At 41.3% G+C, this 17,895-nt stretch overlaps 1 protein-coding gene and 1 long non-coding RNA gene across 3 annotated transcripts in view; one reads left to right on the top strand and one right to left on the bottom strand.

Annotated features, from left to right (window-relative positions):
• Window positions 1–3,661: 3,661 nt before the first annotated feature.
• On the top strand, window positions 3,662–9,307 carry LOC135463894 (uncharacterized). Of its 2 annotated transcripts, XR_010443609.1 has the most exons (5): window positions 3,662–3,771; window positions 5,213–5,378; window positions 6,062–6,143; window positions 6,529–6,780; window positions 9,195–9,307. It is a non-coding gene; the product is annotated as an uncharacterized LOC135463894 (long non-coding RNA). The 2 variants fall into 2 exon arrangements; XR_010443608.1 differs by lacking the exon at window positions 9,195–9,307 and having other exon boundaries at window positions 6,529–7,821.
• Window positions 9,308–13,377: 4,070 nt separating this feature from the next.
• The window catches only part of LOC135464236 (mitogen-activated protein kinase 1-like), a 79,290-nt gene continuing 74,772 nt past the window's right edge, over window positions 13,378–17,895 (bottom strand). Inside the window, exon 11 of the mRNA XM_064741741.1 lies at window positions 13,378–14,322. Within this exon, the coding sequence (XP_064597811.1) occupies window positions 14,301–14,322 (22 nt within the window). The 3' untranslated portion in view covers window positions 13,378–14,300. The remainder of the gene's footprint in view (window positions 14,323–17,895) is intronic.

The following is a 17,895-nucleotide window of genomic DNA, read 5'->3' as shown; positions in this document are numbered from 1 at the left end:
AGCTCTTACTGTCTTAAATTAACTTTCAAGAAGCAAATTACTCCCCCTAATTCATCCCCAGCCTGAAACAAACAAATCATGTACATTTATTGTGCGCATGATTTTTTTTTGGAAACGGACCCTTTTTATCACCAAGTCTGAGATGACCAACGCTGAACGCGGAAAGCAACTGCTCATACATGCACATGATTCAACATTTGGACTTCAAAGACTATCCCCAAATTCAACATACTCGTCGTTATTTAAAACGAAATAGTATGCAAAGAAACGAAAATGAAAAAAAAAATCAATGCCCACCAACAAAAATGAAAAAATATCAACTGGTTGATATGAGGCTCGAACCCGTGACATTCGCGTTATTAGCCCGACGCTCTGCCGACTGAGCTAACCGGCCATTCATGGAATACAGTGGCTTTTCAACCTCCATAATCAAGCGGCGTCTTCGTGGGTTAGTAGGTCACTCAACCTGCTGCTTGGGGCGGAGAAAAATAAAATAAAATAATAAAAAAAAGAACTTACCGAGCCGTGTTTCCCACGTTGATGGGTCCGCCAATCCCACAACCGGTAGAAAGACTCCCCGCAGTCTTCGCAATGCCACACACGTTCTTTTTTGTTGTCATGTCGCTGTTGATGGCGGATCAAATTCGCCCGGCGAAAAAACACCCGGTCACAGGTCGGACAGGTGAATCTTTTGTTTGTCTGGGGCTGGTGATGCGTCCGCTGGTGCCGGAGCCAGTTATCCCGCCGGGTAAAATGCTGGGCACACACCCGGCAAAAATACTTCTCCGTCTTCTTCTTCTTCTTCTTCTTCTTCTTATCACCGTGCTGTGTTTTAGCATGCCGTCGCCAGTTATCGCGTCGGGTGAATCCTCGATCGCACACCTCACAGGTAAATAGCTTCTCCGTCTTCTTCTCCATATTAACCTCGAAATCCTCTTGATCCATCGTTGCTTCTTTACTCGATCGCTCGCTCGCTCGGTCGGTCGGTGTCTTCGGGTGAAGTGATCTGCTACTGCCGCACCTGTCTTTTTGTACCTATCTACGCGGAAATTCACCACGCGCTGATTGGTTCGTTTTTTCTTACGTAACCTCTTCTCGCACGCTGATTGGTCCGTTTTGCGGGCCTCCCATTGGGCAGTTTTGGGGCAAATCCTGCTCACCCATTGGTCCGTTTTGGCGCCTGGGAGCTCTTTTCGAGCTGTCCCACTCGACTTTACAAGCCGACGTTTTGCCTCTTTTTTTTTCTCTCTTTTTTCCCTATACTGTTATACTATACACTATATCACACTCGTCTATACACACATACGCCCCGCGGTGTGGGAAAAACCCACAACTGAGGGATGACGTCACACCTACCAGCCCTTCGGGCTGGCAGGTGTGACGTCACCACCACATCACCTCAAAAAAAAACAACTCCTCAAAACCTCCAAAAAAATCCCTCCTCAATACCGAACGTCAGTCACATTCTATACTACTAATAATGAAACACCTACTGTAATGAGGGATACACCTTCAATAATGACAGACACCTTCAGTAAAGAGATACGCCTATACTGAAATGAGAGACACCGGCAATAACAAGGGAGACATCAACAATAATGAGAGATACGCCTACAATAATGAGAGAAGACCAACAGCAATGAGAGAACACCTACAATAGTGTAGTATTAGATACATGGAAAGGTCTCTCCAGCAACCTGCGGATGGTCGTGGGTTTCCTCTGTCCAGTTTTCACCCACCGTAATACTGGCCGCCGTCGTATGAGTGAAATATTCTTGAGTATGGCGTAAAACACCAATAAATAAATAAATAAATAAATAAATAAATAAATAAATAGTGTTACAAAAATCCTGTTGCGGAAAGAATTTTTATTTTTTTTCGTTCGAGATTGATTAAAGTCTTCACTATATATACTGTATGACAAACAAAACGAACTATACATGCGTGTTAAATTCCTTCGAATTTTCATCCAGGCCTGAAGATATCGATTCTCTGAATATTTTGATTTAAGTAATTTCTGTTTCTATGCGTATGAAAGGTGGTACCTAATCGGTAAAATATGATAGAGAACCGGAGTGTCCGGTAAAGGTCTTGAATCATGCATGGTTTGCCGAAATGGTGGCTTCCTCTCCGGCCGTACATGGGAAAGTCTGTCACCAACCTGCTAATGGTCGTGGATTTCCTTCCGGGTCTGTCGGGTTTTCTCCCACCACAAGGAGGCCGCCGTCGTATAAGTGAAATATTCTTGAGTACAGCACCAATCAGATAAATCATTAAATAAATAGACAGAGGAGTCGCTGAGGAAGATCCCTAGTTGCCTTTGGTTGCGGGTAATCCTCATTCAAGACATATATAAAAGCATTAAATTAAAACAGAAACTATCTTTATCACATGCATGATAAGAACAACAAAGGGCCGATACCACCCAGCGCTAATTCCCGGTCTCCTGCTTCAGTAAAAATTAATCCATTTCACTCAAACTAAATCTTGTTCGTTAATACTTAAGCTTTCTGTTGGTAACACATACATGACACATTTGTTGTTGGTCTTCCTGGTAGCCAATCAGAATCGAGTATAGTAAACTGAGAAAAATTAACGTGTCACTTTTGCATCATATGGACTCATCCCAGCGAGTCAGTTGTGTTCGACTCAGTGTACTCTGGACACAAAGTGAGTCGCGTCTGAGTAACTTTCTTGGACAAATGACTCATCGCATGAGTTTTGGTAATCGTCCCAGTGAGTCATATGACACATGACAGGCGAATAATGCTAAACTGTTTAAAATCTTATACCAAATGTAATCCAGTCCGAACTAGATTAGCCCTGTATTCATTCCTGTATGTCTGTAACGTTTTGTGACCAAATGGGTTATGCACTTAACATCTAATGCCGAGAACAATATGGTTAGCCCAGCTTGGACTTTAATTCCCACTGTGTGTATGTACAGTGGGTAACATTTTGCGTTAAAACAAGTGGAAGCAAGCCATGTTATGTTACTTTTTTTTCTAACACTTATGGTGATCTCTTTCATTACTCAAAATAAGTTTTATACAAATGTATTCAATATAAGTGAACGGGAGCTTTTTTAAACTCCCTGAACATAATAATATCTCTTATTATTATATTTTCATCTACATGTAAAATAAGTAATTACCCAAGAAGGCGATATGCATATGGCTAACATTGTGAATATCAATGGGGAACAGTATAGGCCCTACCGGTCTAAAACAAGTAATTAAGTCCACGCGATGAGCTCTTTTTTTTTCTTTTCAAGCACACTAATATTATACATGACTGTTTCCCAACGGCTGTGGAATTAAAGCAAAGCGGGGTTCCAAAGCACTGCAGTGAAACAGTAGAAAATCGTGAATGCGCTCGAAGCTGCACTTCGACCACCTCTCCGACTGTCTTTGGCTCCAGACAGTTAGATCCTTACGTAAACAGCCGTGTGAGTACGATCACGAAATCTGCTTATGAATGCCGAAAATTGCTGACCTTACACGAATAATCCTTCACATGGTGAGCGCCATCTATTCAGCACGGGAGGCAACTCGTCATCTAGCCCCATGTCGTTTGTGTCTTTCGTTTTGATTGGCATAAAATGTTTTGCCGCTTCCCATTGGGTCTCCCAGCAGTTCGCGTGATGAGTTTGGCGCGTGATTAGTTTGGCGCCTTCTGTTTGTTTATCGCCGCTGTTTATCGAGAATAACTAGGCACATGAAATTAATTGTAAGCTGAAATCAAGAACTTAAAAATCTGAAGGAAAGATAGGTAAGATTCCATTTCATTAGAAATCGTGAAACATTTTGTACGATAGTTGAATTTCGTTGCTTGTTAGTCCGCTGTTGTTCATTAGCGTTATACACTTGTGTACCTTTGTAGGGCTAAACAAAAACAACAACAACAACAACAAACTAAAACTGTACAGAAAACTGAAAGGGGTGTGAGATTCAGGTTAATGTATGGCTAAACCTTGATCTTAATAGCGTAGAACATATCGAAATGCTTAAGCTTTCTTGAGATTGTTTCATCATTAATGAATTGGTAGTTTACTTGACACAACCATACTTTTTCGTGATACTGGTTCTCTGTCCATTGACGGGACGATACCGTTATGTAGGGCTGTCTTATTTCCATCGCCATGCATGAATGTAAGCATCAGGTTGAAGGAGTGTGGTAACTTATGAAAGTTATGAAAGGGAAAGCTGGAGGAGTGACCAGTAGCCTAAATTATAGATATATAATTAATACAACTCTAACTGTTAGGCCTACTTTAATACAGCTCTTTATTAGTTTAATCTGTGAGAGTTTTTATCCCCCAGATAGTTTCAGTTTCTTGTCAAGTCTTTTTCTCAATGACTGCTTGACATACTGTAGGTTTGTCAACCTTGTGTAGCCTTGTGTAGGAACAGTCTGTAATTCAAGTGTGCGCTGTCAAAGGTTACAAAGTTATCTGCCCCTTGTTATTAAAGAGAGCGCTGCATGGTGAAGTTGTTTGTCTGATATACATGTTAAAGATCTCCAGCATAGAATTTTTAAACTTTGGATATGGATAATGTAGTTGTGTACTGTGAAGTTACATTTTTTCCACAACTTTTTACCACCGAGGAGAAGAAAGAGAGGGGGAATGCATATATGCTTCTTCAATATCTTTCACAGCTTTTTTCTTTGACTGAGAACCATATACCTTTGGCTGCAAGCAGTGAAATCAACATGGACAGAATGGTCGCCATGTTGACACTATCACACATTCAGTTGGAAAAGCAGTACAATTAAGCAAAACAAAATCATTAGGTAACATGAGATTATACAGGGTTATTTTTTGTTGTACTGGAACAGCTTTTTTGGGGAGGTGGTCATTAAATGAGGAATATTGTTTAAAATGATCTTAGCTTTCAGATTACAGTTATCTGTCAGTCCAAGTAGAGTCCAGCCTAGCTGGGTCATGTCTAAAGTGCATTTCAGTGAGGTTTGCAACACTTAACAGGAATGGATTAAGCAAATGTTAGTCATATTAATGACCAATGAGTATGGTTAAATTAATTGAAATAATGCCAAAGGGGAGTGCATATTCTGTTATTACCTGTGAAAATTATATTTTGGAAATCCCTGTTCCAGAGAGTAAGATATGGGGACGATCTTACGCAGTATATAATTAATATATTAGTAGAAGCTTACATTGATGTAAAAAGTGTATTTTATGTAATTATAGGTTCTTCAAGAATTTAAACGTTTGACAGAGCTGGACCTAGATGTTGAATTCCTCAAACGCCTAGGAAAATACAGGACTGGTTTGTTTAAGATGGCAAGTGATTCAGATATAAAGAAATCCGTCTCACTGGCTATCGAGAATTCCCAAAGTCAAAGTGATAGAGCACGTAAGTACCGATGTATATGGTTGTTCAAAACATTTGGTTTTTAAAATGTTTTTCTGCAATATATTACTTAGGGTTGCTATTTGGTAGAGTTTGATGTTAGACCTTTTTATACAGTTCTCTGATAACTCCATGTGTCTTGCGCTATTAAATTGGAAGTTGGGGTGTTACGGCAAGACAGTGATTTTTTTTCTCCCTTCCACAAATGTAATGTACATACCTGCACTGATGTGCTCATGGGGGGAAATTTGTCAATAAGTTGTCAGAGGTTGGTGGTTTACCCAGATTACCTTCACCTTTCAATGTGACTGACATCAAATAAGTGAAAATTTCTTGAGTATGACCTTAAACAATCAAATAAATAAATAAATATGTATGTGTACAGCCTATTGCAAAACAACTGATTTAAATGTTAATCTTTTCTTTTATTTATTAATATTGTGTTTAATAGAGCTAGTATGACTTTACAGATATTTGAGTGAAAGAAGAGCTAACATTCCAAAAGATGCATACATCTGTAAAGAAACTGTGATTGGTAGTTTAGCTTAGAAAACTGTAAAACCTTGAAATAGAGTGCAAGCTTTCATTTGTTTGTAAACTATAAAAGCAGACAGCTTATCTGAGACGTAAAAGCTACAAGAGTTATAGTGCAACACTAAATGTCAAAATCTTTTGATTTTGGTCAGGACTGGAAGGCTATGGAGCCCTGCTCATATTACCTGCATTGATGAAGGAACAACTGGGAACTTGCTTTGTGTAGAAGAGGAGGTAAGTTTTTTGAATACTTCATCACTGTGTTTGCTTTTAAACTTCTGACTATCCACAAAAATTTCACACCGACTAAAGTTTTGGTGAAAAAATATAGTTGTTTATGTTCTTCTAGTAATTAGAAGTTAGACATCATATTACACTGCAAAACTTTCAGTGTACAGTTTTAAACATTTTGGTACCACGTAGCAGTGACATGTGTGGTAACAGTACACAGGTTATGTAGCTATATAACACTGCATGTATCCATGTACATGATCATACCATAATGAGTCCAGAGTAACTGTACTACTTCTTTAATATCAGCATGGGGTGGCTAAACTGTATTCTGCAAAATATTTTTTTACTCCCTTTGAGATTTAACAAAACTGTCACTCTATTTCAGAAACCAGAGGATGTCAAGGAACCTGTCCTAGTTTACAACAGGAATTTGCTTGAGGATGCAGAGTTCACAGTCATCACAGAGAATGAAGTTGTAGCCAAACCTCTGGACCTTGTACAGGGTTTTGAATGCTTGCTGGCCTGTTCAACATTTCTTACTCCTCTTGCCTGGTAAATACGTTGACATTCATACAGAAGATTATACTTAACCTCACAGATGATTCAACTACCCCAAGGAAAGTGTTGACCCTGCTGTGTAAGTTAAGCAAATAATGTTTTGTGACAGTTAAATTGGAAGAAAAACTCTAATGGGTTTAACAAATTCATTCCACTGTTAAGGTTACGAATGTACGTGGTCACTTTGTTGATGCACCAATGAAAGTGGATGCTACAAAAGTTAGGATTGTATTTTCTAGAAGTGTAATTGTTTTAACAAACATGTCCACATTGTCGACATAATATTAACATACATTTAAGTTGATGTTAACCAAGTTAGAACTGAATTTTCTAGAACTCTTGGTGTAAAAGGTTTAACATTAAACTTGGTACCTCGTCTGTATATTAACATGAAGTTGATGTCAAAGAAGTTAGGTTTGGATTTTAAGAGCTCTTGGTATGATATTTTTAACGCTGAACATAAGTAACCTTGTTATATTCACCTGAAGTTGATGTCAAAGAAGTTAGAATTGCACTATGTGAAACTTTGGTCATAAATGTTTAAACAAAGATGGTCCCCTTAGTGAGATATTAAGTACAAGTTGATGTTGAAGAAGATGAGATTGCATTTTCTGAAACTTTGGTCATAAATGTTGTGATCTAAAACTACTGTTGTTAATTAAATAAATATTTTTGGCACTTCACCCAAAGTATGGCAAATACGTCATTTCGTTTGACCATCTACTTAAAGACAGTTTGTACTTTTTGTGTGAAAAGAGGATTTACATGTAAATCTGAGACTGCTATATGTAGTACACAAAAGCTTCTCTTGGTGAACAGTGCCACCTTGTATTTGAACCCAGGAGAATGCATGGTGATCACGGATAGTACCAGAAAAAGAGGATTTACATGTAAATCTGAGACTGCTATATGTAGTACACGAAAGCTTCTCTTGGTGAACAGTGCCACCTTGTATTTGAACCCAGGAGAATGCATGGTGATCACGGATAGTACCAGAAAAGAGGATTTACATGTAAATCTGAGACTGCTATATGTAGTACACGAAAGCTTCTCTTGGTGAACAGTGCCACCTTGTATTTGAACCCAGGAGAGTGCATGGTGATCACGGATAGTACCAGTACTTGTGAGTGAGTGCTTGGGGTTTAACGTCGTACTCAACAATTTTTCAGTCATATGACGACGACGGAATCCTTAGGGTGCATGCACGTGTAATAAGCCTCCTTGTTGCAGGACGGATTTCCACCGGTCTTTTATTTAGTGCTGCTTCACTGAGACGACTTACCGAAGGCAAGTAAGCCGCACCGCCCGAGCCATTATACTGATACGGGTCAACCAGTCGTTGAACTATCCCCTTCATGCTGAACGCCAAGCGAGGAAGTTACAACTTCCTCTATTAAAGTCTTAGGCGTGACTCGATCAAGGATTGATCCTGGATTTACCGGTCCCGAAGACCAGTACTTGTATTTGTTCTTTTACTGACAGTGGACTTCACTGTTATCTCTCTTTTTCTTTTTCCCGGCCTCAGTTTATGCATGGATATTTCTAAAATTCAGTGACAAAGACAAAAATTTGTGCTAAACATAAAAATTCTGTTGTGTAATGGCCTACTGTCATGACTGTAGTATTTATTTTACTTATTGGTGTTTTACGCCCTAGTCAAGGATATTTCACTTACACCATGACAGCCAGGAAAAGATGGGAAGAAGCTGGTCAGTTCCTGGGGGGAAACCCACTACCATGCGCAGTATGTTCGCAAACCTTCACGCTTACCACCGGAGAGAAAGAAAGCATGAATTGGCCATTATATCTTGCTAACAGGCTATAGTCACTCGTCAGACGGTAGTTAATTAGAGCAGCGTTATCACAAGTCTAGGTAGTCCTGTGACTATTGTATATTCATGTGACTAACTGAATGAGTTATCTGACAAGCGGAGAGTCCATTGACCAGCGGAAGGAGTCCTTGGTGCAAATGAGCGAGTCTTTTGACCATGAAAGCGAGTCTTGTCTAGTTTAGTGAGTCTTTTGACTAAATGAATTAGTCAGGTGACTACTCATGTGAGTTTTATGACTGACCGAGTGAGTCTTTCATGACTCAGCTGACCTGGTCATATGACTCAGTTTTACTGAGTGAAATTAGCTCAACTGTATAACTCAGATTATTGAGTCAGTTGACCCGAACTTTTCTCTGTGTGTAGATGTGAGTGGGCGTGTTTTGTGCCTCTCAGGTGGAACTTTCGGTTTAACCATCTGTAGCGGACGTTATTGTGTTTAAAACATGTCATTTGTCCAATGTCAAACTGAATGATTAAAATTTTGTCTAATTTAAAAGTCTAAGATCGCTTAGGCCATTCTGGGCTCAGCCCTCTCGGCATGTTTGCCGTAAAGGTGGGTAACGTTAAGTGTGGTCCCGGTAAACATAATATTACCTCTTTTGTCTTGTCCACGATAGGCGGGGCATATATAATCATACTCGTCAATTATGTATACTTACAGAAATTCGTTCCCATGAAAGAGTTGTCCAAGTCAAACAACCAGGCTAAAGGCAGTATTGGTAAAAACACGACAGCGATGAGATCCGCCAGGGCTAACGAGGCTAAGCACAGATTTACAACACTGCGCATTTTTCTCACGAAGAGGATGAGAGCGATGACGAGTACATTGCCCAGGACACCTGTGAGGATAATACAGCTGAATATCACAGCGATTATAACTTTGTCGGACAAGCTGGGCGACCAAGACTCGAACTCTGTGTAGTTTGCAGCCATGTCGACACTATACTAAACTCACTGGGACCTTGGTATATACATGCACGTGTGTATACATATATATGCTCACTGAAGGCCAAAGCGGTCACACCTGGTCTCCTTGGACAAGGAAGTGTACAGGCGATTACTTCATGATAACCTTAGCTAATGGACCGTGAACATGGATATGTTTGACTAACAAGACTACAGAATATCCTATGCAATATCTCTTCATCTTTATACAACGTCGACAGGTCGCGCTGTGTGGAAAACAATTTAGCAATTAATTGATTAAAGAGTTTCATTATTAATTCCTTTTCTTGGGTAGGGATTTTTAGAGAACAATCATATAACATGATTTATGTATTATGAATAAGCTAATATATACCACGTCCTTGTTTTTCGCGGGATTTTTGTCTCTTTGGTATTCTATCTTATATTCCTGTCACACAATAAAACCAACCAATTTAGCCATTAACTGATTAAACAGTGTCATTATTAATTCAGTTTCCCTGCTGTATTTTTGTACGATTCATGGCGCTTTGCTGGCTTTTCAGTAGCTTTTCACTTACACACCAGGAGCAGGTTCAAATCAGACTTAGACCAGAGGATTTATTCATTTATTTGATTGGTTGATTCTCAAGAATGTTTCACTCATACGAGGGCGGCCAGCATTATGGTGGGAGGAAACCGAGCAGAGTCCGGGGGAAACCCACGACCATCTGCAGGTTGCTGCAAGACCATCCCACATACGGCCGGAGAGGAAGCCAGCAACCGGGGTTGAACTCACAGCGACCGCATTATTGAGAGACTCCTGGGTCATCACGCTGCGCTAGCGACCAACTGAGCCACGGAGGCCCAGTAGGGAATTTTTGCATTCCCTCGCACAAAGCTGTCCACGACGCCCAAGAGGCCACTGGTGCAGTCTATAGCATTCACACCAACATTGTGTGTCACATAACGTGAAGTTTGTCAGTTTGTCAAAGGTCGGACTTTATAACATATCCGCACGACGCACTTGCACCGGTGTGGTTGTGCCAAACTTTGCTCAATGCCGAACTGTGCGACAGTTTCCGAGTTCTGTGTCAGAGGAATGCCATGGAGCCGTCCAGCTTATCACAATAGATGGCTGATCATCAACGCCTCACTCCTCTGACCGGTGTTTATCAATCAGTCGATTACAGGTGACAATTCTATTGTACATGGGCTTTGTCCATTCCCTGTTTCTCCCGTGTTTTCCACTCCCCGTCTACAGCCTACACAACCTATTATCAGCAACATGTCAAATTACATCAAAGTGGACATCACTAAGTTTGGTGGTCTAGGTCACGAGAATGCAGAGAAATTTCTTCAAGAATTTCATTCTTTTGCCACCTGCATCTCCAAGGCCCCGCCCTGATTTGGTTCAATTCTTTACCATGCGAAGATAAACTGTTGTGGTCTACCTTAGAACGATTGTTTCGTCTCCGCTAAACACGTGGTGATGCTTAGAGTAATCCACAGTTACTAGTTGAAGTTAAACTGTTTCACCATTTGACATTAAAACCACATCAGTCATTAGATGAATATAAAGTCAAACTGCCAGTAGGTCATGCCAGAATTACTGTTCACATATTACGGCAGACGTCGCAGCCTTTGATATTGGGAACTACATTCCTTAGCCGTCAAAGTCTCAGTTTAGATTTCAGTCAATCAAGAAATAAATGGACAAAAATAAAAAAGTTGTAGGGAATCTGTCACTTTGCCGCCGCGTACTGAAGCAATAATAACAACTTCTGTTCCGAGCACATTTTGTATGGGCTTACAGGGAATTTGTACTCAGAATAGCCCTGTATTGAAACTCAACATTTTAGTTTCCAAGGTTGTGGTTGTTGTTTCAAGGTCCCATACTGTACCTGTAAAAGTGTGTAATCCTACTGCAGAATCAATTGTTCTGCCTAGACGTACCGTATTGGCAGAGTTTACATTGATTTTTTCTGACTACAAAGTTTCACCAGTAAATAGTACATGTTTGACGGGTCTGATGTTGTAAACCAGGTATCTGTGTATACTTCACATGAGGATGTTGCTCTTTCTCATGTTTCAAATGTTCCAAATGTTGATGTTGTTAACAATGTGTCTAACGCTGAGAAGTTGAATAATGTTGCAGATTATCGTTTTCTGACACGCAGCTGGAGACCCGTGTTACTCCTTCTGAATTTCTGTCACATTTTGATTTTTCTAATTGTAATTTGTCAATTGAAAATCGTGAGCAGCTTCAGAAAGTATTGTATGATAATAAGGATGTTTTTGTTACCAGTGATAATCCCGCTTTGGGGTTAACACATGTGGTAGAGGACAATACTGTTTTAAAACCTGACGCCAAGCCAAAATATCAAAGGCCATGTCGGTTTTCACCTGATAAAAGGGAAGTGTTGAGGCATCAGTTGGATGAAGTATTGGCACAGGGTGTTATTGCTACAGTAAATGAAACTGAGGACTTGCCTATCACCAGCCCGATTGTCCTTGTGACTAAACGAAATGCCAAACAAGGTCTTGTTCCTGGATCTAAGCAAGCCGCTTTATCCATATACCGTTTTTGTTGTGATTTCCGTGACTTGAACAGTCAAACAATGGATTTTCGATACCCCATACCGGATTTACTGTTTTCCTGGATATGATTTACTCCTTTTTCTGACTGTGGGTACTTCAAGTCTTGGGATTGGATACATTGGATATACTGTATAAACGCTATCCAAATAACGAAACTGTTCATGTTATAGGGTTTGGCTCAAAGGCTTTGACGCGATAGCAGCGCTCGTAGGGACCTACAAAACTTGAACTTCTCGGCATGGTCACGTCTATCACTGATTGTGCTTCATATTTGCGAGGCCGCCAGTTTGTGCTAGAATGTGATCACCAGGCTTTGAAACCTCTGTTTCAGAAGAAATTTCACGGCGCCATCTACGAACGCTGGACGACAATTTTTCAACAGTTCAAGTTCAAGATTGAATACAAGCCAGCCTCGCAGATGCAGGTGCCTGACACACTGTCGCGCTGTCACCCGAACGCCGAATTTGGATCCGCGGGACCCAGTCCTGATGAAGAGAACCCGCATTTTCCATATATATATATATATATATTTCCATATCACTAGAGGAGATTTCTCCGCCGATTCTCATGCCAGAAAGGGGTGAACTACAGGATTTAACTGAGTGGGATGACACCTCAGTGGATGAAACCTTGCCACCCGTTACATTACAACCCGAGATTGTAGCAAACTGTTCAGCTCAACCACAGAAACAATGTGTAAATTGCTCGCATGAGGTTAAAGCTCATGTGTATGATACCGACACTGAAGCCGGAATTCCCATTGTAACGGTGCCAGGGGTTCATGACCAGAATTTACACCAATCAGAGCGCACAGACGTCACCAGCTTGGTCAAGAGGCAGATTTTAGCGTTGAAAGCATAGCTAAAATGCAAGCTGTGGATAACGACATTAGCCCTATGTTGAACTATTTGCAATATGGACTGCTTCCAGACTCCCAGAAAGGAGCGCGTCGAATTATTCTGGAATCATCTGATTTTATTGTTGTGCAAAATGTTTTGTTTCATTCCAGGTTTGCCCAATCGAAAATGACTAAGGACCTGGAAACATTACCAGCTTGTTTTGCCCAAAACTGTGATAAAAACACTGTGTTAAAACTGTTTTCATGATTCCCCATTCGCTGGGCATGGTGGTTGCTACAAAAAAAATAATAAAAACAAAGAACAAGAAAAATTACTTCCCCTTAAAAACAGGTGTGCATGATTCAAGTAAACTGTACATGTATACAGCATTCAAGGGAGACAACTGGACACAATTTTGGCATTGGTCCATTACTAAGTACAAATGTACATGTAGTAGCGACGTTTAGGGACATAACTACATTATCAATGTAGTAAACTTTAAAGTGGCGGTTTATTTCCATGAACACAACATTTTACATCATACTTGCATAAGTACATGTATTACAATCGGCTCTGGCCTGTCTTCAACACAGTTTCTGTATTACAACAATTGATTTGAGCAATAAAATAAAACAGAAAACTGTAATGCCTAATGCCAGAATGACTACACAGGTGTAAATCAGAAAGGAACTCAACCAATACAGGGTATATGTACTGTACAATAACCGTACTATGGTAAATACTACTGTATCAAGGATACCTGATATTACGTACAGTGTACATAACTCATTCAAAGTACACCACCTACAGTAAATGAATGCAAACCTTACCGTAACACAAATACAGTACAACATAATGCTTATAACATTGTGCATGTATAAAACTACTAAGTTACACAGGCGTCACTCGGACGAAGTGGAAAATCAGTTAAAATAACTGAAACTGACAATCGCATTAACCAGCTCATCATCTACATGCGAAAGTAACTACAAATACAGTAATCACAAACCGCTCAGGTAATTGTTCTTGAAATTCCCTATTTACAACCTTGACAAACTTCCCTCGCAGAGATACAAATTAATGTGCGTCACAGTTACATGTACTTAATTAAAGACTAGTGTATTCGCTAATTCCCAAGGAAAGGCGACAAAGACTGGAAACATGGACTTCGCCGTACAAAGTCACGTGGCTTACACAGACAACACTGTCCGAAGAAAACATCAGCCTGTTCTTACAATACGTTTCATAATAACCTTTTACAGTTACCTCTTACGATTACAGAACATGTTATCAGTCATGTTCTCGCCAATATATCATGAGTAACAAAGAAAAATTTACCTCAATCGGTAAAAATAATCCGTAGTGCCTACACAGGTCGAATGTTGTTGATCAGTGGGCGGAGGTCTCCAAGCACACCGTATCCTTCAGGAAGGGAGATTACTCTCACTACAAAATAAAGGTTATTCCCTTTACACATGCATCAACCCTTTAAGATATATACGGAAATTTAACAGAGTTTTTTAGACATCAAAACCGGCATAGTATATAAAATAAACTAATTTCTCTACAATTCCGAACTCTTAAAAATTCGAAAGAAAACATGGGACTACAAGACATTTTCCACGGCAAAAACATCGTTTAATATCAAATCCTTAATGTGTAAAACAGATATGATCTCGTACGTTCAAATAAAACTGCAATCAGCCGCAGGTGTTCGAATAACGAGACGCATAATCACACTCACAGACTGCTGTGCTTATTCTATAATCATTTTGACTGAATTTTGATTTTGATCAACGCAGAGACACTATATATTGCACAACAACGATCTTAGGTCTATTTATCTCGCATGATTTCTGAAAATAACATTAAAATATCACTTCCTTAAAACTTTAGGATAAGTGAAGCCTGCCCGCTGGGACACGATGACCTTTACATATGTAAATATAATTTAAAGACCAAAAGAGTGTATAAGCTTGTTTCGCTTGAGCAAAAATAAGAGCTCGGCGGCTAGGATAAATGAAGCGGACGAATCTTCGTCCGAGAAAACTCGCCCCAGAATGGGATTGTCTGATTGATCGATCAGTGTTTAACGCCGTGGTCAAACATTTTGAACTTGTATGACGGCGGTAAGGTTTTCGTTTGAGACAACCACCAAGATTTAACAGGCACATGTATACACCTCACATCCTATGATTATTTCAACAATGTAGTCCCTGTGAATTAAGTCAAGCTCATGTTGGCTTTCTCTCCGGTGGTTTCAGGGAAGATCTTTCACATCCCAGCGGATGGTCGTGGGTTTTCCCAGGTCTCTGTCCGGTTTCCTCCCACCATTATGCTGGCCGCCGTCGTATAAGTGAAACATTCTATATTTACGGCGTAAATATACGGCGTGAGTATATGGCGTGAAACACCAATCAAATAAATAAATGAATAAATATTTCTCTGACTATGAAAAATGTAATGCGTTTTGTGGCTAACCAATTTTGTTACTTCGTAACTGTAATATGCACTTACATCATGCATGGGCAATGAGAAGCTGGTAAAACTCCTTTCCGGTCCAAATTTACTCAAAAAATCAATCTTGATTTTTAACAGAAAGTGTCTTGTCTGGGTGATGCTACAATGTATTCTGTTATTATAACACAATAAACTGTCATATACAACACTATGTTCTGTTAGTCTCATAGAATTTTTGTGTTGAATTAACAGAATATGTGTGTTAGTAGTAGGGAATGTACGTTTGGTGTCGTTTTGAGGAGTCATGTTTGATAGTTTTGAGGATTCGCCCGTACCCCGGTGTGACATCACTCCCTGCCGGCGGCCGCCGAACAGACCAATGGGTGAACGGGATTTGCCCCAAAACGGACCAATGGATCGCCCCCAAAACGGACCAATCCGCGCGTGAGAAGGGGTTATGTAAGAAAAAATGAACCAATCAGCGTGTGGTTGAGTTCCGCGTGGATAGGATAAAAGCCGGTGAAGACGACAACCAGCATCCTCAGACTTACCTGACGCCCTACCTGCCTGCTGACGACCCGACCTACCTGCAGAGAGAGAGAGAGAGAGAGAGAGAGAGAGAGAGAGAGATAGAGAGAGAGAGAGAGAGACTGCTACACTGCCTACCTGACTGCAGAGATGAAACGCTCTACGACCATGAAACCCCTGCATGCTACCATCAGGATGAAACGCTTAGCTTCTGTACCTGCCCAGCTATCCACCATTGCCGAGCAGCAACAGCCTCCCGAGAAGAAGAAGGTGTGCCTGGCTGTGGGTGGGGGTGTGTAGAAACTAGACGATTGAGATTTGCCAATCACCTACAGACCCGAACGCTCCACCCAAACGCGTCAGGCTTGACGGGGAGGGGTGGATTCGGCTCAAGACCCTGGCTGCTGATCTACCTGAGGCGGGTTTACCAGTGCGGGAGCCGTTATCCATCGTCCACGCTGACGACCTCGGAGGGTGTCCTGTATGTTCATGTGAAGAAATGGCGAGCCTACCGTCCGAACGGTCCACTCTACCCGACGAGTGAGGGTATCACGCTCAAGTACCGGACTTACTGGCAAAAACTGGTCCAGGCCATCCCCGACATCGACGCCTTGTTGCTGGTGGTGGTAGAGGCTGGAGATAACGACGACATCCAAGAGCACCAAGAGATAGAGATGGAGGAGGAGGAGGGCAAGAATGGAGAGGTGAGTGCTGCTGTGACTGCTGCTGTGACTGCTGATGGTGAGACTGCTGAGGATGAGACTGCTGCTGCTACTACTACTACCGCCCCCAGCATCCCCGACGTGCCGGTGGAAAAGGCGGAGCCGTTAAAGCCAGAGCTTGAGACGGCGCTAACAGCCTTGCTGTGGCAAGCTTACGATGTAGCGCTCCAACCCCACCTCCTCAAGTTACAGCGCGAAGTGTACGGTCAACAACCCACCAACACCACGAGTGATCCATTTCCTCCACGACCTCCCTTGCTGGAGAGCCGAGAGCTGGCCCTGAGTATCGTGGACGAAGCCCGTATGCGTTACCTGAAAGAGGGAGCTATGTCGGTCAAGTTCATGCGCCAGGCCCGTAAGGCAGCCTCCCTCCCGTGGGCTGTGGAGAAGAGTGTGAAAGACCAACTGCGGCAGTTTTTAAATGAGACGCCGATCAACAAATCGAACCCGGCATTCGCCCAGATGTACGTGGAGTATTTGATGACAGCCAACAACCTCCCTGTACCTGACGATCAGCCTACGACGACCCTACCTAACAACCAAGCCACCCAGGCCGCCCAGTGAGTGTTTTTTTTTTAACCGCACCACCCTTACCCACTTTTGTTTTGTTTCTTTTTTTCCTCTCCCTTCATTCATTCTTGTGTTTTTACAGGAAGGTGACTAGGGCTGTGCGCGTTATAAACATTAACCAGTGTCGGGACTTTCATATTGGTGATTCGTTCATGCGTTCACTGTTCGAGTTCGAAAAAAATGAAAAGTTTTAAGGTTGACATTTCACCCTGGTCTCTTGTGTTGGTTATGTCTTACCCGTTAAGTGATATCTATCTATCTATCTATCTATCTATCTATCTATAGTTTGACTGATGTGGATAGGGTTCGGTCGGTGACAACATTAGAATAACGACGGTGTCTTCTTTATGTCTTTTCTAGCCTGGCGAAGCTACGTACAACGCCTCAATGGAATGACTGGGTAGCTGTCGTCACCAACCTACAAAGCTACACGGGTGTACTTCGTAGTATGTTTGCGGATGATAGGGTTAATGAGGGACGACTGCAGGTGCTGCGAGCTTACACTGAAGACGTCTCTCAGCATGTCAAGGATTCCCGACCCATAGGGCTGATATCTATTCAGATAGCTCCTATGTATTATGTATTAAAAAAAATTTAGGTTCGCCCATAGGCTCCTCATTGAGGTGATAGAGTCTACTCCATGTAGGTGGTATGTAGATGTGTTTTCTATCACATGTAGATGGTGTGTACATATGGTTTCTACTCCATGTAGGTGACATGTATAAGGGTCTACTTCCCG

The sequence above is a fragment of the Liolophura sinensis genome, chromosome 3 (assembly GCF_032854445.1).
Source record: "Liolophura sinensis isolate JHLJ2023 chromosome 3, CUHK_Ljap_v2, whole genome shotgun sequence".
Lineage (NCBI taxonomy): Eukaryota > Metazoa > Mollusca > Polyplacophora > Chitonida > Chitonidae > Liolophura > Liolophura sinensis.
The sequence above is the reverse complement of the archived record's forward strand: the minus strand, read 5'-3'. Positions and strand labels throughout refer to the sequence as shown.